At 44.8% G+C, this 25983-nt stretch overlaps 1 protein-coding gene across 1 annotated transcript in view; it reads right to left on the reverse strand.

Annotated features, from left to right (window-relative positions):
- Positions 1–25983, reverse strand: part of LOC137335279 (cadherin-4-like) — a 464003-nt gene that overhangs the window by 80367 nt on the left and 357653 nt on the right. Inside the window, exon 7 of the mRNA XM_068000573.1 lies at positions 16707–16879. Coding sequence (XP_067856674.1) covers positions 16707–16879 — 173 coding nt within the window. The remainder of the gene's footprint in view (positions 1–16706; positions 16880–25983) is intronic.

Consider the following 25983-nt stretch of genomic DNA (forward strand, 5'->3'; position numbering starts at 1 on the left):
CTCTGATCAGCAGTCGTTCCACACACTGATGGGCATCTGCGACCGTTTCGAGCTGGCCTTGGGGGCCAGAGTGAACCGAAGTAAAAGCGAGGCCATGTTCTGTGGCAGGGGGGAGGCCCGGTCCCTTGTCTCCTTCACTGCCAAATCCGACTACCTGAAGGTGCTGGGGATCTGGTTCGGGGGGTCCCTGGCCTGCACAAAGAACTGGGAGGAGCGGATCGCCAAGGCCAAACAGAAACTTGGTATGTGGGTGGAGCGATCCCTCTCCATAACTGGCAGGAACCTGTTGATAAAGTGTGAGGTACTCGCGGTGTTGCTCTATGTGGCCAGGGTTTGGCCCATTCCCCACAACTCCTCCGTCACAATCACCCGAGCTATCTTCCACTTTGTCTGGAGGTCCAAGGTAGAACGTGTCCGCAGGGCCACCATGTACAAGCTCCCAGACAAAGCGGAGTAGAGTGTCCCAACGCCGCTCTGATCCTGATGGCCACCTTTGTGTGTGGCTGCCTCAAGTATGCCAACACCAAGGGTACAATTTTACAACGGAGGTGGGATGGCAGCGGGGGGTGGGGGGGGGGGTGGTGAACAGGCGCGCGTGTAACACAAATAATAAAAGTTTACCGTTCCCCACGCAGTCACAACTTAATTGGTGGCCATTAACCTTGTTTCCGAGTTTGCCATCCGAAAGCTATGCAGCGGGTGGACTACGCACCCGCATGATCTGCTATCAGCTGGAGCGTCTAGATTTAAAGGGCCATTGCTCCGATGGATTTTGCTGAAGAAAGGAACAAAGAGACACAATGGAGCATCACAGGGGCAAGGCAGCTCCAAGATTCAGCGATGCCTCACTTGAGGTGCTGCTGGCTGGGGTGAGGAGGAGGAGGGAACTATTTTACCCGGCAGCATTAGTGGAATGGTGGCACAGGTACGGGAGGGAATCCCCACCACTACCACTCACCCCAATCATGATCCAATGTGATGTCTCTGTCTGATACTTATCCTCTGATGCATCTCTTTCATGGTCAGCCTCACCCAAAGCAATGCATTCATCGGCTGACCACTTCACCCTCACTCACTCACACGTCTGTACTTTCTCCCCTTGTAGGAGAAGAGAGTGCAAAATGCACGGGAGAGGGTGAGGACTGGAGAGGGGGCATCAACAAGTAGCGGTCCTCACAGAGGTGTTGGAGGAGGGTGCCCTGGAGATCAGCCGCACCCCCGAGTGCCTGTCCGTCGGGGACGCCGAGACTGGCACCCCACAAACGTCTGATGACACAAATTTAACATTCATCACACACAACATGAATTGATGTTAAGAATGATTGCCATGTTGAACACCTCAAAATGCGCATCGCAACATGACACATCTGTGATGATGCTTAATATTGCCTTCTGTTCTCTTACAGGCCCTTCAACGATCGCAGCGATGGGCGAGGGCAATTTCTCAGAGAAGCTCCCAGCATCTGAGGGTGAACCGTCACATCATAGTGAGCCATCCACCAGCGCGGATATTCACACCTCGGTGGGTCCTAGTAGTCAGTTAGTTGTGTTGGCACCTGGTGAGTCACCACACACAAGTGAGCACGAGCAGACACTGGTGGCAGGGACAGCTGTGGGGAGTCCGCATTGGTGGGCGCACTCCTCTCCAGGCTCTGCTCAGCTGGACGCAGATGCTGAATCCCGGGGGCCATCCTTTAAAAGGAGAATGATCGAGGGACAGCAGCACATTTGCGAAGTAGTGGAACAGGTGCCCGCACACTCTCCACAATAGCGCAGAGGTTAGAGGAATCCATCTCCTGCATTAGTGGAATGGTGGCACAGGTATGGGAGGGAATCTAGAGATAGTGTCGCAGGTAAGTGCGGGAATGTCTGCGATGGAGAGAATGGCAGCCTCCATTAAGCTTCAAGCACGGCTCACAAATGAGTCCATTCAGGCCCTGACAATGGCTGTTCAGACTCAGGGTGAACAACATTCTGCTGCCTTAAACAGGCAGACAGAAACTTTACAACTGGGCTTACAAGGCATCACACATATCCTCCAAACTGTTCTCCAGCAGGATGGCAGGAGTGATGTGGGCCTGGTTCAGGAGAGGAATGATGGCGAAAGGGGACATGGAAGCGGGGACCCCACTCAAAGCACTCCCACGTTTCACCCGTTGACCCCTCTCAACCAGTATCCGCAATGCTGCCTCCTCTCCAGGTGGCCAAGTCTACTCCTGCATAGGTACAGGTGAAGCACTCTTTGACGGGGCCCTCATGGGCTCCAAAACCCAGAGGGCATAGGTCGAAAGCATCCAAGCATTCAGGCCATGAACATGAGCAACCTGCCACTACCTCTACTGCAGCCACAGGGGATGAACCACGTAGAAGTAGTAGGAAGAGAAAGGCTAAGGTTTTGAGACCACGAAGGGTATGCACAAGGGTGTTTGCCAGAATGTCATGTTTTTCATTTATATTTGGTTTTTGATAAAGTCACATTAAATGTTAGCATTCTCACCTACTGCCACATCTTGCCCATTCTTGACTGCCTTTTGTGATAGCGCCCTTTCGTGTGCTTCATTATGAATGGCGAGACTTGATGACACCCAGTGGGTGATTTTACAGTGGGGGTGTGTGCAGTTGCAGGACTGTTTTGTGCAGGGTCGGAGTGGAGGGGGAGGGGAGGGGTTTGGTGTTGATGCTGCTCTTTCCAGGTGGTCTGAGGGCTGGACTATTCTCACTTTGTGATCTCCTTATGAGAAGCGTTCACATATTAGTGACTCACTGGCCTCAAGAGCAGCCAGGTGAGCTGTTGCTCTGCCGATGTGTTCCTCCTCCTGTTGCTCCTCCTGCTCTTCAATGTTGATGGCAGATGTGGATGCTGGATGAGGGCATGCGACCTGCTCAACTGGCACCCCCCTCTGTTGTGCCATGTTGTGCAGAACACAACACACTACTATAATTCGACCAACTCTCGTTGGTGCGTTTTGAAGCGCTCCCCCAAAACGATCGAAGTACCGAAATCGCATCTTTAGCAGTCTTATCGCATGTTCAATTACAAACCTGGTGGCAATGTGGCTGTCGTTGTATTGACGCTGTTGCTCAGTGATGGGGTTCCTCAGAGGTGTCATGAACCACATGTGCTGGGGGTATCCCTTGTCCCCGAGGAGCCAGCCCTTAAGGGTGTTTGGTGCATGGAAGAGGGCCGGGATGTTGGATTCCCTCAGAATGAATGAATCATGGCAGCTGCCAGGGAATCTCTCATACACGTGAAGAAATCTTTTGCGGCGGTCGCAAACGAGCTGAGCGTTGATGGAGTGATATCCCTTTCTGTTGATGAACAGTCCTGGCTCATGTGGAGGTGCTCGGGTTGCTATATGCATTCAATCGATTGCACCTTGTAGCCGTGGGAAGCCAGCCAAAGAGTGGAAATCAACTGCCCTCTCCGAGTGAGGCGAAGAAGTTGAGGGCAGTGGTCACTTTAATTGTGACGGGTAATAAGATGCCGCCAGGCCCAGCCGGAAGCAACTCGGCATGAAGGTGGCTGCAGAGGTCTGCAACCACCTGGCAACTCACTCTCAGCCTCCGTAGGCACTGCTCCTCAGAGAGGTTCAGGAAGTTCAGCCTCAGTCTGTGGACCCTCTGGCGAGGGTAGTGCCTCCTGCGACGTCGCTCCCTCTGTTGTTCCCTTCTGTGCTCTTGTGCAGGTGCCTGTGGCGCAGCACTGTGTTGTGGAACTACAAGTGGCGGAAGAGCACACCATGCCTGGCGAGGGTGGTGATGTTCCTCGTCCTCGGATGTACTGGTGAATGCGCATGCACGCAACTTCAGCGCCACCGCGAGCTGCCCTCGAGGATGCGGCGGGGAGAGACCGTCATCCACCTCCTGATGGGCCGCCCCTTTGGCGGAGGGTGTGGAGAGAGATGCATTGGTATCTGTCCCGGTTCATCCCAAACAGTTCGATAACACAAAACGCTGTGCTCTATTGGCTGTTCCCACACCAAGTGTCGCACACCAAGTCAGATATCACCTGCGGCTGCAAGACCATCAACTCGGTGAAGGAGGCCCTTTGGTCTGCCCGAAACCTGCTGGTCTTCCAGCTGAAGGAGCTGTCCATGACCGAGTGTTGCCGACTGGCACACTCGAAGGTCAAGAAGTACGTGCTGTGGGATGCACTGAAGCGAGATGCGACCTATGCAAAGGCCCTATGGGGAAAGGCCACCATATAAATCCACCCCACCTTGTATTGTACAGAACGTATTAGAAAATATGTACTGTGTTTTAAAATTGTAACAATGAGATCATAGTGTATACGATCTATACTGCATTGCTTTGAACTGCTGTGCTGCATATTGTGCCCTTTGTTTGAACTGAGTGTAAACAGTGTGTACCCTTACATTTTCTGGAATAAATTATATTTTGAAATAAATAAAAATAAGTGCTGAGCGAGTGAAGCACTGGGGTGTTCGAATCGAGAACAGGTCCTGCAACATGCGCAGCAACCTAATTTGAATAAATTATCCTGGCTTTTAAATGTTCCTGAGATGTGCTCCTGCCACCAGCGCATCTCCGTTATCCAATATAGCGGGCGGCGCACTTACGGCCGGGAATGTGGGTGCGCTTCCTGCCTGCCATATTGGGAGCATAATAGACTAATTAGCGCCCGAAAAATGGGCGCTGCGCAGCTGAGTTTCTAGATCCAAATGTCTGTGTTTTGCTGACTTTTTTATTTGCTTAAAAGTATAAAGTTTGAAATCGCTCAATTAGTTCATCTAGGATCTGTTTGGTAGATCAGATACCTTGAAAGAATGATTACCTGGTCAAGGTAGATTGAGCAGCCAGTTCTTAAGAGCACCAATGCATAAATGTTGCTATAGAAGGAATTGTCCCGCATGACAATGATGGTAATTATATGTAAATAAGCCAAATCCATTACTGATTCTTAGAACAGTATAGACCACATAGCTATGTGCTAATTTATAGCTATGAGAAAATTAAGCCATCTAATACAAAAACTGTTTCAGTAATTGTTTAAAGCAGTTTAATAAGCCAGAGATGAGACTCCAGGCTCCTATAAATTACTACATAGTAAAACTGTCATACCACAAATTGCAGGTGGTGGATCTTTATGAGTGCGGAGGAGATTGCTAGTCATCCTAGACACAAGTAGGTGTCAGCCTTGGCTCGGTGGTAGCACTCTCGAAGGTCGTGAGTTCAAGCCCCACTCCAGATACTTAAACCTATAACCGAGACTGACACTTCAGTGCTGTACTGAGGAAGTGCTGTATTGTCAGAGGTGCCATCAAATGTTGTAGAGGACTGTAGAGTCATTCTGGTCGGATGAACTAAGTCGGAATCAGCTGAACTGCTTTTCATGGGGACGGTGGAAGGGGCGTATGTGGCAGCCGCCCGGAGGAGTTGGCATGGGCCCCTTGTAATTTTCATTGTCAGCCCTAATTTCAATTAGCTCGTGAGCTGCCAACGTGAGACACACTCCCAATAGGCAGCTCGCTGATTAGGAGAGCGAGAAATCTGTCAGCACACTCGCTCAAAGGCACACAGCAGCACCTCAATGTGGAGGAACTTTTTATTATGGGGGACACAGGTCAGTAAGTTTGTGCAGCAACACGTCGACGAGTGAGGAGAAATCCACTACAAACTTGTGTGGGATTCTGATACTTGGCATGAACGCTCCGCAGTCAACTGTGCAGTGTGTAGTCATCTCAATTATTAGAAATGCTGGCGAGACAAGCTTGGAGTTGTTATCTCTGCGCCGGGAATGAAAGTTTTAGACGCAGAGTCTTTCGCTTGTAGATTTATTAGAGGAAATGATACTCACAGGCATTACATGTTATGATGTGAAGGCTGCGGGAAACCTCACATTCCAGTTGCTGAGCTTAGTAGCAAGGTGGGCAACCCTGGATTGTCTCTAACTTTACGTTACAATGATCTAGTTATTGTGCCCTCAGCTTAAGGCCATTACACCATATATACCTTCCATGACCTTTACCATTAGTTTACCTGAGCACAAGAGTAAGGAAGTTTTACTATAATTGTACAGGGCATTGGTGAGATCTCACTTAGAGTACTGTGTACAGTTTTGGTCTCCTGATCTAAGGAAGGATATACCTGCCTTAGAGGTGGTGCGACAGAGGTTCACTAGATTAATTCCTGGGATGAGAAGATTGTCCTTTGAGGAGAGATTGAGTAGAATAGGCCTATATTCTCTGGAGTTTAGAAGAATGAGAGGTGATCTCATTGAAACACAAGATTCTGACTGGGGGTTGACAGGGTAGATGCTGAGAGATTGTTTCCCCGGCTGGAAAGCATAGAACTAGAGGGCACAGTCGCAGGATAAGGGGTCGGCCGTATAAGACTGAGATGAGGAGGAATTTCTTCACTCAGAGGGTTGTGAATCTTTGGAATTCTCTACCCTAGAAGGCTGCGGATGCTGAGTCATTGAATATATTCGAGGCTGAGATAGATAGATTTTTGGACTCTAGGGGAATCAAGGGATATTGGGATCAGGCAGGAAAGTGGAGTTGAGGTTGAAGATCAGCCATGATCTGATTGAATGGCGGAACAGGCTCGAGGGGCCCTATGGCCTACTCCTGCTCCTATTTCTTATGTTTACATTAAATTCCATTAGTTCAGCATTCTAAATGCTTGCTGTCTCTATGGTAGAGATTCATGGCTTTCATCATAAACTGCCTGTCTAATTACATCTAGGGGAAAGGATAAAAGACAGGTAGATTTATTGACTAGAACATCAGAAATAAAGTCATGATGTGGAGATGCCGGTGATGGACTGGGGTTGACAATTGTAAACAATTTTACAACACCAAGTTATAGTCCAGCAATTTTATTTTAAATTCACAAGCTTTCGGAGGCTTCCTCCTTCGTCAGGTGAACGATGTGAAAAACGATATTTTCACATCGTTCACCTGACGAAGGAGGAAGCCTCCGAAAGCTTGTGAATTTAAAATAAAATTGCTGGACTATAACTTGGTGTTGTAAAATTGTTTACAATCAGAAATAAACAAAGAGCAAATAACTATCATTAAGACTCCAGTTTGTACCAGCCACAAAGGGGCCGTGAGGGTCCGAGTTGATCTGGACATGTTCCAGATACTGCATGCTTCAGCAGTTTTCTGCAGACCCTGGGGGCAAAATCGGGCCGTGTAACACCTGTTTTGTGGGCACTACGCGGATACCTATGCCATGAAAATGGTGTCCGAGATGTGTGCGCGCACACTTTCGACGTGAAGTGCCCAGGACGCCATCTTGGTAAAGGGATTTGCGCGCATGCATCTAACGACCGCCGGCAGCATGTAGAGTAGGGAGAATATGATGTGGATCAGTGTGCAATGCTGATTTGAAGCAGCCAGTGACATTTTGGAACTCCACGCTCCAGACAATGCACTGCTGAACAGGACTTAAACAGCAAGTAGGACACCCCCACCAGCGCTATTTAAAGGGATCATGAAGTACTTACAGATTAGTTGCTGGATTATTTATTCTGGCTACTGGTGCAATTGTACGGATTTTTTTGATGTTTTCTCTACTATCTAAATTTTCAATATTCTATAGAGTAGTCTGGCTGATCTTGCAGTACTTTTAGTAGCATTTAAAATATTGTGCTGAGAAAAGTTGCTTTCAGACATGGGTGGCCTGCTAGGGCTTCCTCTGGGAATTGAACATGACTGAGAGACTGGAAGAATGAAGAGAGGCCATGCAGAGCAGAACAAGCTGCCAGAACAGGGAGGAGAAGGAAGAGGAGCAAGACCCTCAGCATGAGGCCATATCCAAGGAGCGTCTGCAGGGACCAATTCTCTTACCTCAACTTCAGCGACAACTAGTGATTCAGACATCTGCAGTTCACTAAAGAGGTCTTGACTGAAATTTGTCAACTGATACAGCCACAATTGCAGCCTCAGAGCAGGGCAAGGACAGCATTGCCTGTGGCTGCTCCAGTAACCCTGGTGCTTAATTTTTACGACTCTGACTCCTTTCAGGCTGCTGCTGGTGATTTAAGCAACACCTCGTAGTTTGCAGTTCATTGCTGTATAACGGAGGTCACTGAGGCTCTGTATGCACTCAGAAACAGATTCATCTCATTCCCTCTTGTTAGAGACAAGCAGCAGGAGTGAGCACGAGGGTTTGCTTGCATTGTAGGCTTCCCTGTGGTGCAGGGTGCCATTGACTGCACGCACATTACCACGCATGCTCCATGTCTGAACTCGGCCATATTCACGAACAGAAAGGGATTCCAGTCCCTCAATGTGCAGCTGGTGTGCGACCACACACAGTGCATCATGCAGGTCAATGCTCACTATCCTGGCAGCAATCATGATTCCTTCATCCTGCGACAGTCCTCTGTGCCACCTATACTTCAAACAGCACGGCAAGTCAAAGGCTGGCTACTGGACGACAAGAATTACCTCCTCATGAAATGGCTCATGACTCCAGTCCGGAACACATGCACAGCAGGCCTACAACATGAGTCATAGGCGTCCTCAAGCAACGCTTCCGCTACCTGGACCGCTCTGGAGGAGCCCTGCAGTACTCAGCTGAGTGGGTATCAAGATTTGTCATTGTATGCTGCACGCTGTATAAACTTGCCATTATGAAGGAACAGCCCTTGCCACCACCGATCAGACAAGAACCTGAGCAAGAGGAAAAGGCAGAGGAGGACGAAGAGACCGAGGAGGAAGAGGAGGAGGAAGCAGAGGAAGAGGCACGGAGACTACAAGGTAGACAGGCCCTGTCTGCTAGGGCTCTGCATGACCAGGTTATTAATGAGCGATACCAGTAACCTCAACAACACCTCCCCATTCACCAACAGTCCCACACTCCTTACTTTTCCTCTCTCACATGACCATCAAATCGTCCTCCTTATAATTACACATTGCTTCCTCCCTCAGCTCATCGCAGAAATGAAAACCACCACCAAATGCAAATTCTAATCCACATTTATAAATTAACACATGAAATGCTGCAAACAAAATGAGACTATTCACCCTTGTGCAGTCCCTTAGTGTCTGTTGTTCGTGTGCCTTTACCTTTCCTAGTGCTACTACGAGGTGGATCCCCAGTGACTGGAGCATGGGTGGTGGAAGGCTCCTGACCTTCAATTGAGGAGCGTGCAGATGACCTTGGAGGATGACCTCGAGAAGCTCAGGACCGTGAGGGCCCGGCTTCAGACTACACCATCTCGGCCTGGGCTGAAGTAGTCTGGCCTGGCTGGCTGACAGGCAACAGCAAGGGCACTGGCAGAGTGGCAGGGGTGAGAGCAGGAATGTGATCATCCTGAGGGAGAACAGCAGGTTTGTCTTCCATAGTGCCACTGCTACTCTCCCGGGGTGGGGCCTCAGCAATCCTGGTGGACAGGTTGGAGAACAGATTGCTGCACTACTGTGATACTCTGGAAGCCCCTTTTCAACAGTGGTACCCAGAGCATCGATAGCAGCAGTCTGACCTTCCAAGGCAGCAGCCTGAACTCCAAATGCAGCAGTCAGGCCTTTGATAGGAACTACAACACTGGCATCTAACCGACAATGTGGAAAATTGCCCAGGTATGTCCTGTCCACAAAAAGCAGGACAAATCCAATCCAACCAATTACCGCCCCAACAGTCTGCTCTCAATCATCAGCAAAGTGATGGAAGGTGTCGTCGACAGTGCTATCAAGCGGCACTTACTCACCAATAACCTGCTCACCAATGCTCAGTTTGGGTTCCACCAGGACCACATGGCTCCAGGCCTCATTACAGCCTTGGTCCAAACATGGACGAAAGAGCTGAGTTCCAGAGGTGAGATGAGAGTAACTGCCCTTGACATCAAGGCAGCATTTGACCGAGTGTGGCACCAAGGAGCCCTAGTGGAATTGAAGTCAATGGGAATCAGAGGGAAAGAAAGATGGTAGTGGTTGTTGGAGGCCAATCATCTTAGCCCCTGAACATTGCTGCAGAAGTTCCTCAGGGCAGTGTCCTAGGCCCAACCATTTTCAGCTGCTTCATCAATGACCTTCCCTCCATCATACGGTCAGAAATGGGGATGTTCACTGATGATTGCACAGTCTTCAGTTCAATTCACAACCCCTCAGATTATGAAGCAGTTCATACCCGCATGCAACAAGATCTGGACAACATTCAGGCTTAGGCTGATAAGTGGCAAGTAACATTCGTGCCAGACAACTGCCAGGCAATGACCATCTCCAACAAGAGAGAGTCTAACCACCTCCCCTTGACATTCAATGGCATTACCATCACTGAATCCCCCACCATCAACATCCTGGAGGTCACCATTGACCAGAAACTTAACTGGACCAGCCACATAAATACTGTGGCTACAAGAGCAGGTCAGAGGCTGGGTGTTTTGCGGCGAGTAACTCACCTCCTGACTCCCCAAAGCCTTTCCATCATCTACAAGGCACAAGTCAGGAGTGTGATGGAATACTCTCCACTTGCCTGGATGAGTGCAGCTCCAACAACACTCAAGAAATCAACACCATCCAGGACAAAGCTGCCCGCTTGATTGGCCCCCCATCCACCACCCTAAACATTTGCTCCCTTCACCACCGGCGCACCGTGGCTGCAGTGTGTACCATCTAAAGGAAGCAAGGCTTCTTTGACAGCAACTCCCTAACCCGCGACCTCTACCACCTAGAAGGACAAGGGCAGCGGGTGCATGGGAAAACACCACCTACACGTTCCCCTCCAAATCACACACCATCCCGACTTGGAAATATATCGCCATTCCTTCATCGTCACTGGATCAAAATCCTGGAACTCCCTTCCTAACAGCACTGTGGGAGAACCTTCACCACATGGACTGCAGCGGTTCAAGAAGGCGGCTCACCACCACCTTCTCAAGGGCAATTAGGGATAGGCAATAAATGCTGACCTTGCCAGCGATGCATCCCAGGAATGAACAATAAAAAAAGGTGCCAAAGCCTCCCTAGAGAAGCAATGCCTCCTTTTGAACTGCTCCTCAGAGAACTATGGGCCTCCTGAGCCTATAGTCCTGGGTCTATAAATTCTGTTAGTAGGGTAAGGAATTGTGCGAGCATGCCGCCTTCTATTTGGTTTCCCTGCAACTCTGATTGGTCCTTCCTCTTGCTTCTGTTTCTCCTCTTGCCAGAGTTGAATTTCCAGAAGGACTCCCATGAAGAAATGACTGTGATGCTAGAAGCCTCCTTAACAGTTCAGAATGCTTTGGAAAAAAAAACACAAGCTAATGCAAGCAAAATGTCTGCCCACATATTTTGCCTGAGAGCAGCTGAGTCTCCCTTTAATTATCACTGCAAATGGCTGCCTCCCAATTTGTAACACCCATGGTCGGTAGTTAGGAGCGGGAAGTGACGTAGTGATGCAGACAGAGACAAAAAGAGCATTGGAGATCCTAACTGCATCATCTGACCCCAATTAGCAGATATGAATGATGCTCTCAGCTGTTTCAGGCGGGTGGTCTGGCCGCCAGGATCGTGTTCTGCCTGAAAATGGGGATGGATGACGGTGCTTCCATCCAATGCATTATTTCAGTCGCACTACCACTCCGTTTCTTAGCACAGACAGCAAATAGCCCCAACTCTTTTTTTATAACTTTATATTAGCATGATCCTTTTCAGCAGCACTTGAACTGACTTTAGGCAACTGTCTGTGAAGGACCTTAATATTATCACCATAATTTATGCTTTATGCCAAACGTTTTGGGAATTTTTACATGATCTTATGCTGAAATATGCCAGAATCAAATTCTCTTATCACTTCCAAGAAGGATGACCACCTCACCTGAAACAAAATACACCTATTAGGAAGCGTGTTTGCATCCTTTTCAATGAAATGTTTGAAGGGCTGGACCAGTATTGGATGTGCAAGTGTCTGCAAGTATCTATTAATAAAAGAGTTTCTCCTCTGGGTCGGTGCAGAAGTTCCAGCAAAATCAACAGGCTGTCAACCTCCCCCCTGAATTCATACAAATCTGTTCCTCGCTGTGGCTCAATTGTGCGACTGTGTAAGAACCTTTACAACACCTTGTCATATGCCCATTGAAGGGTACCTCTGTGGTATCTGAAAAGCAACCATGGATATTTACTCTATGGTGTTTCATCTTGTCTAATAAACACCATTATACTGGAGTTTGGTGTTTGGACTGTAATGCAGTGTTGCCTCAGCCACATTTTCAGGCTGTAACCTCGGTCCCCAAGGAATCATGGAGTCAATATATTCCCACGTTCAAAGAGCCTTGCTTCTTAAAGAGCCGAGTCTGGGAAATTGCCAGTCACCAGCCACATTTTGTAATTTGACATTTGAAACTGCATACACAGCGAAGGAAAGCTATCCTTTGTTACTGATGTAGGCCATAGAATTGTGGCTCAGTGCCCTTTCATTGAGGTGAATGTTCCAAGAACACAGTAGATTTAGCAAATCCATAGGGAAGCTAGCTTGGACTAGAAACAGGGTAGAAGACTTCTTGTATGCAATTGCCCTTTCATATGTTCTTTCCTTCTCTTGTACCTTGCCACACACCTTAATCAGAACCTCTGTCGGGATGTCAAAGTGATTCATTGCTTTTTTATACCCTTGCATTAAGTGCCTCAGCTTTCCTTGACCAAGAACTTTGGCATTCATATCCTGGTTTTAGCACCCCTTGCAATGTAAATTCAGTGATCCATTATTGCATTACAGTTTACCTATTCATGAATTCATGACAAAATCCTACTGTAGATTGTGAAGCACTGTTCGATAATTGCAAAATTTATATCTTCATTTCAAAACTTTTCATTTGAGAAGAATTTGGTAATGTTTGCCTCTTAACTGAAATGATGGAACTGAATTTCATCTGAAAAAAGTCTGAATGATTGAAGCCTTAATTCCTAAACCAAAGTGCATGATCCAGCATACCACTACCATTACTTCAGAGAGATTTACATGGATGAATGACAGTGCTCAACAACTGATTTCATGTAACCTATTGTGAAGGGCCAGAATATTATGGCATTATCTTAACACTTTATGCATTATTTCAGAGCTTATCATCTGTTCCAATGTCTATATATACTTTTTAAAACACTATGCTCATTTTGAAAAATTACTGTGAATGACGTGTCACCTTCATTTTAACCCTTCGAATGTCAACAAGTTCAGGGAAATGACAGTCTCCATGGCTGATCTGTTTTTCATATAAGTTTTCAGCTCACACTTCATGATGCTGAAACAAACATTACTTCAGTCCTACCCACTTATCTCAAACCCGCTAATGTCATCATCTGTTTATTTCAACAAAAAAGTGAAGTCCCAGACCCTTCTGTGCACATTGAGACCAAATACTTACTGTTCACGTCAACAAAAACTCAGGCACGTTTAATTTGATTAATTTTTAAGCCCCTAACAGTATTAAATGCCTTTCTTTTGCTACCACTTATGTCAACAGGTCCTGATCTTCATGTAGTGATGAGGGTAAATCTAATGAAACAGGGAAGAGTTGGAATACAAAGGGCATCATTGCGCATGCTTTATTGTCGCTTTGTCTTTTGGAACTGTAGTGTTTTCACCTTGGGTCATCCTATGAAAATGGGCATCTGCCTACAACTCATAGGATTCTGCAGGGCTCCACCTACATTTGAGGATTGTCGAGAGAGAGAACGAGAGGGTGAAATTAAGATGTCAACCATGAATTCCGAGCAGTATGTGCCTTTTCTCTCATTCAGAGCTGCATTTGCGGCAAGAAAACAAAGCCCCGAGTGACTGACAATCTGAGCCCATAACACTAAAAAGGAGAGGCGTGGTGGGACAGAAACAGAAATCCGCTGACTTGTCTTGCTTACACCAACAAAATTAGAATGGTCCCCAACATGTTGACATAAGTAGATAGGACTGTATTAAACTTGCAAAGCTACTTCATATGAAGGGTAGTCCACTATTGTAATGTAACTGTAAAGAACCTTGGCATTCCACTTGACCCTGAGCAGAGCTTCCGACCCCATTTCCTCTCCATCACCAAGACCGCCTACTTCCATCTCCATAACATCACCCAGCTCCGCCTAAGCTCATCTGCTGCTGAAACCCTCACCCATGCCTTTGTTACTTCTAGACTCGACTATTCCAATGCTGTCCTGGCCAGCCTTCCACCTTGCACCCTCCGTAAATCTGAGCTCATCCAAAACTCTGCTGCACATATCTTAAATCGCACCAAGTCCTGTTCTTCTATCACCCCTGTGGTCGCTGACCCACTTTGGCTCCCGGTCCGGCAACACCTCGATTTTAAAATTCTCATTCTTGTTTTCAAATCCCTCCATGGCCTCACCCCTCCCATTCTCTGTAATCTCCTTCAAATCCACAACCCTCCGAGATCTCGGTGCTCCTCCAATTCTGGCCTCTTGTGCATCCCCGATTTTCATCGCTCCACCATTGGCAGCCATGCCTTCAGTTGCCTAGGCCCTAACTTCTGGAATTCCCTCCCTAAGCATCTCCACCTCTCTACCTCTCTCTCCACCTTTAAGACACTCCTTAAAACCTACCTCTTTGATCAAGCTTTTGGTCACTTGTCCTAATATCTCCTTGTATAGCTCGGTGTCAATTTTGTTAGGTAACGCTCCTGTGAAGCACGTTGGGACATTTCACTACGTTAAAGGCGCTATATAAATGCAAGTTGTTGTTGTTAAATAAGAATGTATGCACTTTACATCTGCTCACCCTGTCTTTTCCTCCAGTTCTCCTATCTTTCCCATTCTCTCTCCTTTTAAAAAAAATTATCTTAACGTGAACAGGTTTTAATGGTTTTTAATATAGTCAAATTAGTTTTTCCTCAAAAAGAATTGAAACACTTTTACCTCTTGATTCCCATCATCCATTTTGGGACATGGAATGAACTTTGCTGAAAAGTAATGCAAAGGCCACTTTCTCTAGCCCAAAGTGTAAAGTTTGACCAGGTCATGCCTATAGAAAATAGACATATTCTACAGACTCCTTGGAAAATAAGAGTCTAAATGGGGTGGAGGAGCAAAGCATCTTGGCGTACATATTCACAAATCATTAGAAGTAGTGACGCATATTACAAAAATATATAGAGACACTGGAAAAGGTGCAAAAAGGATTTACAAATCTGATACCAGAACTAAGAGGTTATAACTATCAGGAAAGACTGAACAGCTGGGGCTCTTTTCTCTAGAAAAGTGAAGGCACTACCCTCATCGACCCTCCATGTTACCTCCTCAAAAAATTCAATCAAGTTAGTCAGACATGACCGTCCCTTAACAAATCCATGCTGACTGTCCTTAATTACTCCATGCCTTTCTAAGTGATGGTTTATCCTATCCCTCAGAATTGATTCCAATAATTTGCCCACCACCGAGGTTAGACTGACTGGCCTGTTATTACTCGGTCTATCCCTCGTTCCCTTTTTAAACAATGGTACAATGTTAGCAGTCCTCCAATCCTCTGGCATCACACCTGTATCCACTGAGGATTGGAAAATGGTGGTCAGAGCCTCTGCTATTTCCTCCCTTGCTTCTTTTAACAGTCTGGGATACATTTCATCCGGCCCTGGTGATTTATCTACTTTCAAAGATGCAAATCCCCTTAATACTTCCTCTCTCACTAAGTTTATCCCATCCATTATTCACACTCCTCCTCCTTAACTATAACATCTGCATCGTCCCTCTCTTTTGTGAAGACAGACTCAAAGTATTCATTAAGAACCATACCAATATCTTCCCCCTCCACACATAGGTTACCTTTTTGGTCTCTAATAGGCCCTACTCTTTCCTAAGTTGTCCTCTTGCTTTTTATGTATTTATAAAACATCTTTGGGTTTTCCTTGATTTTACTTGCCAATATTTTTTCATGCCCTCTCTTTGCTTTCCTAATTTCCTTTTTAATTTCACCCCTGCACTTTTTATACTCCTCTAGGCTTTCCTTTTCTATTTCATCTTACCCTGTATGCTCCTTGACATTTTGTTTGAATTTGCTTTCTAAGTACTGTTTTTACATGGTCTGTACTGTGTTAAGAATACTTGTGTAATCTTGTATTAATCAAACGCTGAAAACATAGCCTTTATGGGAGTATTCATAAAAACACTTGTCCTGGCATGGATTCATTCCCCATACATTTTCTGCTTGACATGCTGTGACAGTTACATCGTAGAGAGGAAGGAAACTCCTATTTTAAGGAATATTTTTCTTGTCATAAGGGTTTTTCTTTTTAAAGGGATTCACTGAATGCAAAAAACTTCAGGGTGTCCAGAACAATGGGATATATTTTGTGAAATCAAATCTGTATTTTAAGAAAAATGTATTTAAACAAGTAAAGTAACTGATTTGCAAACTGTGGGACACTATAGAATAATACTGGCCTGACGTTACTTTCAATTTTGTGGTTTCCCACTGTTTGCTGATTATTCTATTATTCACCTAACACTTAGCTCCAAGTGCTAATTTGGAACACTAATGCCAAACTATATCTTGAGTATTGGGTGGATTTGTTTTGGGGATTCATTGCAAGAGAAACTAGGTACTGCCACACAGATGGAAAGAAAATAATTTCATTCTGTTTCTATGGACTAAATTCAAACTCTAGTCCCCAAAGTCAAAGGCAGAGCACTGAGCCAGAAATATCTAATCTGTCCCTTTAATAACAAATGAGCAATCAAACTATAGCGTTAAAAAGTTCAATATCTCATCTATTAGAAGCTAGATTTTCAAAGGAAAGAGAATGTCAAAGAGCTCACCTCTCGGTCAAGTCCAGCAGCTACGGTAACAATATCTCCATTCTCACTGTTGATGGTGAACATATTTGGTGATGGGCTGATTGGAGACTGGGACAAGATCCGGTATCTCACCATACCATTGGCTGTGGTTGGGTCATCAGCATCATTGGCAGTTACTGTCATTACGTACGAACCTAACAATAAACAGTACATGAGTGCCAGCAATTCTTTCCTATAGGTAAACCTGTAAAGCATGTCATAAATTGGCATTGTTGATCCACTTGCATTAATCATTAAGTGTTTACAACTTTACGGATCTTAGAAGATGGAAGCTAAATTGGTAATTATATCAACCAATCTTGCATTGTATAAAATCTATAGATTAACAAATATTTGACTTCCTGGTAACTGCACAATAAGACCTGAGCTTCCAATTTACCCTGCCATGAAATCAGTAGAAAAATACGTAAATTAGTAATTTTATGGCAGGCAGAGAAATAAATTTTGCTGCGCATGTCATTAATTTCCGGCATTTGATTATGTCCTTCTCAGGCTGGTGCAATGGAGAAATGTAAATGAACTCACCACCAGAACACACAAAGTTCAGATGTAAATATTCATAAAGAAATATGGAACTGACCCATGTTTGACTTTGGAGTTAATGAAGAAAGAGGACGTAGCAGGACAACAAAACAAAAAATTCAGACTAATCAGTAGACAGGTTTATAATCAGTAAGTATTCAACAAATTCTGGGCTTCTGATTGAAACTAACATGAAGGTCAGCAATGATTTCTTTTTAAAAAAAACCTTGAAAACTTTATTAATAATTCATTACTTTGTTCAATTTTTGCCTTATTTAAAAAAAACATATTTTAAAAGCTAAATGCAATGGTGCTGAGATTCCGTGGGTCTCCTACTGTAACTCTGGTGGGAGACAGATAGAAAACCCGCGGAATATCAGCCCCAGAAGCTGAATGAGTAGCAATAGCTGCACAAAGCCTCTTCGACGACAAAACTCGCTTTTGTGCTTCAGGGAATCTCCACGTGGTAATGACCGTAGATTTGGTAAAAAAATTAATATCTCGCAAATGTGCCACACAGTGCCACAGGAAACACGATGGAAGTAATATTAATGTAATGTTTCAGTTCTCCACTCAAATAGAAAAGATTCTCTAAAGGTGTATAGTGTGAAGTAGAATCAAAATAACCTGCGCAACACAATCTTTTCATACGCCAATATCTAAAACCTAGAAGCTGCTTATCCTTGCTCTAGCACAAGATACTACTGTGTGAAGGAGAATAGATTATGTGAATCACTTTTCTGGAAGTGTGGCAAAAGCAGTCTCCAGTAGCTTCTGCAAAGAATGGAGGCAGAGAGCAGATAAAAGCAGGAGGTTCAAACCATTTGTAGAGAGTTCACTCAAAGCACTGTTTTCAAATCCAACCAGTATTCTTGGAGTGCAGGATCCTATCAGGGATTAGTGTCCACTGGTCAAATCCCTGACAGAGTTTCATAGTGAAGGAGTTTAATTTGAATTACAGAAAGTGTACAGGCTCCTAAAGAGACAGTGCTTCTCATATATAGGCTCCAATTTTTGAATCAAAGTGTGGGTGCGTTGGGGGCAGGGGGGCTCTGAAAATCGGGGAAATCTCGAGCAGGTGAGGAAGCCGGTTCCAACCCGCCGACTTCCGGGTTCCTCACAGACGTGCCTGTGTGAGCGCGCGCCTCACGAATGTGGAAGTCCCACGGGCAATTAAAGCCGCGGGATGATAGTTAACATAGTTATTTAGATACTTTAAGTATTTGAACTAGTTAACTTCATGGTGATTGAGACAGGGGATCGATTTTCATTCAGCCTCAGTGTGTTTCCTGTGCTGTGGGAAACACTCCATGTTTTAGGAGACCTGTTTCAGCCAGCAGCCAGTTGGACATTGAAATGCTTGTTTGACAGATGGGGATAAAAGGTGAATTATTGCAGCAGTACACTCTGGTCTTTCAGACAAACTTTTGGCTGGGGCATCTTTGTGTTTACACTGAAAATTCTTAGTTTCCACTCAGAATTTTTCTGTTCACACGTATTTACCAACTTTTTGGACCCCCTCAAACTGACCCATCAGGATGGGGGGTGCCATGGCTGCATTCAGCACTACATTCGAGGACGAGCAACATCACCTGCCTCGCCAGGCATGGCATACAATTCTGTCACATGTTCTCCTAACATCAGAAAGTGTGAACAGTCCAGTCCTCGCACCACCTGGAAAGAGCAGTGCCAACGCCAGCCCCGCCCCCCCACCCCTCCCTGCACAAAACAGTTCTGCAACTACATAAACACCCACTGTAAAGTGACCCAATGGGTGGCATCAAGTGTCGCCGTTCATGGTGAAGCTCATGAAAGGGCCCTATCACTAAAGCCAGTCAAGAATGGGAAAGACGTGGCAGTAATGGTGAGAATGATAACATTTAATGTGTATTACAAAAAGCAAATATAAATGGAAAACATGGCAGTCTGTCAGACACCCTTGTGCATACCCTTGGTGCTCACAAATCCTTAACCTTTCTCTTCCTACCGCTTTTATGTGGTGCATCCCCTGTGGCTGCAGCAGAGGTAGTGGCAGGTTGCTCATGTTCATGCCCTGACTGCTTGGATGCTTTTGGCCTACGCACTCTGGGTTTTGAAGCCCGTGAGGGCCCCTCGAAAGACTGCTCCACCTGCACCTGTGCAGGTGCAGACTCGGCCACCTGGAGAGGAGGCAACATTGTTGTTACTGGTTGAGAGGGGGGAAACAGGTGAGATGTGGGAGTGCTTTGAGTGGCGTCCTCACTTCCATGCAGGACATGTGTAATGCTTTGTAAGGCCAGTGCCAGTGTATCTGTCTGCCTGTTTAAGGCGGCAGAATGTTGTTCACCATGAGTCCAAACGACCGTTGTTAGGGCCTGAATGGACTCATTTGAGAGTCGTGCTTGAAGCTCAATGGAGGCTAGCCTTCTCTCCATCACAGACATTCCTGCAATTACCTGCGACACTATCTCAGACATTTCAGCAGTTACGTGCGACACTATCTCAAACAGTTGCTCACGTCCCTGTGACACTATCTCAGAGATTCCCTCCCATACCTGTGCCGCCATTCTATTCATGCAGGAGTTGGACTCCTCCATCCTCTCCGCTATTGTGGAGAGTGCGCATGGCACCTGTTCCATTACCTCGCAAATGTGCTATTGTCCCTCGATCATTCTCCTTTTAAAGGATGGCCCCCGGGGTTCAGCATCTGCGTCTAGCTGAGCAGACCCTGGAGAGGAGTGCGTCCACTGACGCGGACACTCTACAGCTGCCACCAGTGTCTGCTCGTGCTCAGTTGTGTGTGTTGACTCACCAGTGTCAACCCAACTAACTGACTACTAGGACCCACCGAGGTGTGAGTATCTGTGCTAGTGGATAGCTCGCTAAGATGTGACGGTGAACCCTCAGATGCCGGCAGGTCCTCTGAGGAATCACCTTCTGCCGTCACTATGGTTGTTGAGGGGCCTGTAAGAGAACAGAAGGCAATATTAAGCATCATCACAGGTGTGTCATGTTGTGATGAGCATACTGAGGTGTTCAACATGGCAAGCATTGTTAACATCAATTCATATTGTGTGTGATGAATGTTAAAGTTGTGTTACCAGATGTTTGTGGGGTGCCAGTCTTGGCGTCCCCGAAGGACAGGCACTCAATGGTGCGGCTGATCTGCAGAGCCTCCTGCTTCACGTCTGTGAGGACCACTATTTGCTGTGACCCCCGCCCCCACCCCGCCACCTCCAGTCCTCGCCCTCTTGCGTGCATTTTGCACTTTCTTCTCCTGGAAGGGGAGAAAGATTGAGTGATTGAGTGATGTTCTGGCTGAGACTGACCGTGAAAGAGATGCATCAGAGGATGAGTATGAGACAGAGCCACCACATTGGATGAGGATTGGGGTGAGTGGTAGTGGTGCACTGACTAATGGGGAGGTGAGGAACTGCTGAGGAAGTGCAGGTAAGTTGAGGATGAGCCTTAAGTGGGTGTGTGGAGTGATGTGATGGAGCAGTTTTGGCAGTGCAGAATGAGTTTGGGGAGGTGGGGGGGGGGAGATGGTAATGTGGAACACGGAATGCAGGAGGATCAGTAAGTGTACTCACCTTTGCTGACTTAGTTAGGTCATTGAAGCATTGGACCCAGGTGCGGGAGATGTTGCTGCTGCTGCTGCTGGTGACCTCCTCTGCCACCTCAAGCCATGCCTTCTTGGTGGCAGAGGCAGGGCACTTCCTCCCATTCGCGGTGTAAAAGACTTCCCTCCTCCGCCTCACCCAGGACAGTAGCTGCTGGAGTGAGGCATCACTAAACCTTGGAGCAGCCTTGCTCCTGTGCTGCTCCACTGTGCCTTTTTGGTGTTTGCTGCAGCAAAAGCCTTTGGAGCAATGGCCCTTTAAATAGAGCCGCTCCAGCAGATAGCCTGTCATGAGGGTGCGCAGTCCGCCCACTGTGCAACTTTCGGACGGCAAACCCGGAAGTTACATTAAGGGCCACCAATTAACTCACGATCGCGTGGGAAACGATAAGATTTTATTAGTCAGCTTACCCACGTGCCCACTAACACCACCCACCCTGCTGCCATCCTGCCGCCGTTAGAAAATCGAGCCCATTGTGTTAGTTGGTGTCAACCGTGGCTCAGTTGCTAGAACTCTTCGCCTCAGAGTCAGAAGGTTGTGGGTTCAAGTCCCACTCCAGGAACATGAGCACAAAATGCAGGTTGACATTCCAGTGCAGTACTGAGGGAGTGCTTCACTGTCGGAGGTGCTGTCTTTCAGATGAGAAGTTAAACCAAGGCCCTGTCTGCCCTCTCAGATGGACATAAAAGATCCCATGGCACTATTTGAAGACGAGCATGGGAGTTCTCCCTGGTGTCCTGGCCAATATTTATCTCTCAACCAACAGCTAAAAATTATGATATTGCTGCTTGTGGGCCTTGCTGTGCACAACAGTGACTATACTTCAAAAGTGCTTCATGGGCTGTAAAGCGTGATGTCCTGAGATTGTGATAGGCGCTATATAAATCAAAGTCTTTCTTTATATACGTTATGTAAGAACACACAGATTCTATTCTGGACTAACAAGCTCTAAACTAATTGAAGCAGGAAGCAACAGTGCTCCAATCCATGTTTGTTTTTTTATTCTATCATCAATTCTGCACACCACAGTTTGTACACCACAGGCCATATTACTGATGAATTAAAGCAATTCAATAGAATACTGCAAAAGACAATTGCATCAAATAACTGCAGTATTTTACTTTACCCAATACAACAATTACAAGAAATCATTTGATCCATGTTCTTTCCCCATTGCTTACGTGCATATAATGGTGAAGTAGTGCAAGTGGATGCCAGGAGTTCGAATAGGTTTGTAAAATTATTACTGTAGTGTTTATTGAAAAACTGAACAACTTTAACCTTGTTACTTCATATAATTCAGTACAAAAGTACAACTGTATGCCCTAAAGTATTAATTTCACAGCCCTTTAAATCACTACTCAATCATGAAACTAATTCGAGTTCATAATTGGCTTTCCACTCAAATCGCTGAGGCCAAAAATTTAAACCTTTTAATTTTCATATGAATTTTAAATACCAAGTTGCATCAGTGCATTAGCCCATGTTATTATTTTCTCAAGAGGATATGCCGTAGACATCACAAAAGTTTTTCACTATTTGAGAAATGGAAAAGGGTGGTGATGAACTGTGAAACATGTACTGATTAATCCTCAGCTAATATGTTTTCAAAATCCACCTGTAAGCTCTTCTAGTAAAGCATTAATCCTTCGATAGAAAGAACTGGTATTGCACTGACACTTTCTTCCCTCTGGAAATAATATCACATTCATTCTCCTTTCCTGTGGCTTTGCCGGTCTTTTGTCTGCTGTCGTATAGACAGTTGAACTGGGACTACATCTCTCCAAATCAAAGAGGGTGGCTTGCTTTCAGAGGGATTTTGTATGGCAACTAAAGTGGACATCAGAAAAGTAGAAGAAAAAAAAACCTGATAATGTCTGTGCACAGATTTGTACAGTACTATTTGAGGCATTCTATTAATTCTGACTCCAAATCACATTTGTTTTTGAAAGTTCTAAGTACACTTTACCAGAACGAAAATCACTTTGTTCCAATTAGTGTGCAGATTCTCTAACGTAGTCCTTAGATTTTTGAGTTACTTTATAACTCAGTCCCATACATTATTATTAAAAATGATTCTGAAATACTGAAAAGCATACTTTAATGGAAACCGGTACTTTTCTAAAAAGGGGACAAACAATTCTCTTTTAAATATTTGCTTCTATCGTCTGCATCTACTTGGGCTGTGTACCAGCCAACTCCCAGACCCCTGCCATTGTTGCTCAGGAAGCTGCTTTTAATAGGTGCACAGGACATATCAGTGGTGACGAACACAATGTTTTGTCTCTGTCCCTGTTGGGAAGCTTCCACTGAGCATCTTCCACTGATGACACTACTGAGATTGGGAGCTCACCCCTGTCAGCCCACCCTACATACCGTAGATTGTAGCAACAAAATATTTTTCAAAATCCATTTCCAACAACAACTTGCTATTTTACAAAATGTATTCTGTTCCATCTGTAGATATTATAAAGAAAAAGAAAATTGACAGTTTGAGTCCTGGGCTTCTTACAATAATAAAATGAATCCCAAATAGTGGTAATTATGTGGAACGCACTGCCATAAGGAGTAGGTGAGGCAAATAGCATAGATGAATTTAAGGGGAAGCTAGATTAAGCACGAGGGGGAAGGAATAGACGGATATCCTGATAAGGTTAGATGAAGTAGGGAGGGAGGAGGCTCATGTGGAGCATAAGGGCTGGCATAGGCCAGTAGTGTAGTTTCAATGTAACTCAATGTAAATCGTGTAGTGCAATGAAGGCACAATTATAAGGCTGAATAAGAGCTGCATATAAATAAAAGTGATTGCTTTAAACTTAGACCAGCAAATGTTTCTGCTTTAAAATCTTAAAAACAAAATGGATTAAAATTAGATTTGTTGAAGCTAATTACTTGGATAGTGATTTAAATTTAAAAACTGCACGATGGTATGCCATTGATTGCATTGAAGAGGAGAAACTCCATAATTTCCATGTCACTAGTGACACCTTTAGATTGCTAAGTCATTGATAATGTCACTCTTGAATGCACATTATAAGCAAGGTGTCAGAGTCTAAGAATGTTCTTCTGAAGATGAGTGTGTCTCCTGGCTGTTAAACTGCATATGACTCAATATAGGAACGGTGCTCTTCAAATGACAGTGAGTAGCCAAAAAGATACAAAATATTTGACAGGGCTTAGTGCTTTACCAAAACATAAACTGCAGACTGACCTCATTCTGTACAATTTACGAGCCCCAAAGACTGATGCTTGTTAATTCTATGTTTGATTTTTCAGTAGGTTCTAGGCTCACTTTGTACTTTGTTTCTATGAAATTGTTATTTAAAAAACACTAATTAAATCAAAGAAAAGATTTGATCTGGTTTGTGAAGATTGGCATATTGCTAATCCTGTTGCATTTGTCACGGGGGTTTAAACCTGCTCGAATTACCGTAGAGAAGAGGCTAGTCCACAGAGACAGAAAACAAGAAGGAGAAAAGGGAGGAGGGTTATATGGTTTTGTAACAGTTGAGTAAATGAGATAAATATATAAAGCAATACATGGTAAGGGCAGGCATTAAGAAAAACAGACCAGGGATAGAGATTATATTGAGAGAAATGATGTAATGGGAGTGAAAGCAGCAGGGAAAATAAGTGATCGGAATCATAGAGAATGCGAAGTTTGATTTTGAGCAGACTTACGCTTTCATCTTATACGACAATGAGAACTGCGTTTATAGCTTTAGGCAACGCCAATTAATCTGTACAAAATGAAAGTGTTCACTCATCCCCTCCCTGATGTTAATTTCTCAACAGTTAAGGCCAAAGGGGGGCCCCTTTTGTTTGTAACTAATTGCACATGAATATTTAAAAAGTAATTTTAGTAATGGCTCAAGCAGGAAATAAACCACTACTAAAAACATGCATCTTACAAGTCTTCATCGCTGCATTTTTTTCTAGCAAATTTAGATTATTCACAGTAAGGGAAGAGACAGTTTTCATCACATACCAGAAAATATTCTGAAATAAAGTAGAACATAAGTCAGCTGCAAAATAAAAATTAGCATAACACTGCAGCTCATTGAACATCTCCTATTTTCACAAACGAGATTGAGACTCTGCAAACTATTATGGTGATGTCACAGCAAAATATATCAAAATAATGCTCTTTTGTGCTGTGAGGTCATTTTGATGGAAAATTAGATTCAGAATGTGAAAACTTATTTCATTGGTAAACTTTTAACCCCTTGAGCACCAGTTATACTGCACTAATCAGACAATATCCGATTCTTAAACAAGGTAAGGCTTATCAGCCTTTTGAAAGCTGTATACTATCTTACTGGACTTGAAGCACAACCAAATCCCAGGAGAGAAAAAGATAGGGGAGAGTTTTCACCTTGGGCACTAGCAGATAATTGGACACAAACTGCGCTTCAAAATTGCGGCAGTTGGGTTACAGTTCAAATTTCCTCTAAAATGCATCTGCGTAATCACAAACGTAAGATCTTCCATGAGCCAGCGCAATTGGTCAGCGTAACTGAACATAATCATTTATTTTTCTTGTTTGCATTAAAAATATTCATTGATTTATTTAAGAGTGGTAACCTGGTGCAGTTTTATTAATACAGCTGAAAATGGGTTTATCACAAGAAATAAGCATTTTTAATGAGTGTCTAGCCCTCCATCTGTGAGTAACCTGATTTTAAATCACTGAAAATGACTTAAAAAAACTATACTGAACTATTTACTAGTTTCATTGGTGTACATTAGTCAGTTTCTTAGTAAATTAAATATTTTTAAGTATGTGAAAACATTTAAAATGTGCTTACTAGTGCCTGTGCACCTAAGAAAACAAGCTTAATTTGAAGATCCTCCTCGAACGGCCCCAAATGGCAGAAACTTGCCATCATCTTTATTTCGATCTGGGGATGTGGCCAATTTTGTAGGTGGGGCCGTCTTCGGGCGCAGTGATTTTGAAACTAGTATAAAAGATTGGGGGAACACGAGCGTAAGTGGGTTTTGGGCATAACTCACTTATGCTTAAAATTCCACGCTCTTTTTCACTGGTGCGGCGATTTGCGCTGATATAACGAGCGCAAAGAAACAGAAATTCTCGGCCAAAGTTCTTATTATTA

The sequence above is a fragment of the Heptranchias perlo genome, chromosome 19, assembly GCF_035084215.1.
Source record: "Heptranchias perlo isolate sHepPer1 chromosome 19, sHepPer1.hap1, whole genome shotgun sequence".
NCBI lineage: Eukaryota > Metazoa > Chordata > Chondrichthyes > Hexanchiformes > Hexanchidae > Heptranchias > Heptranchias perlo.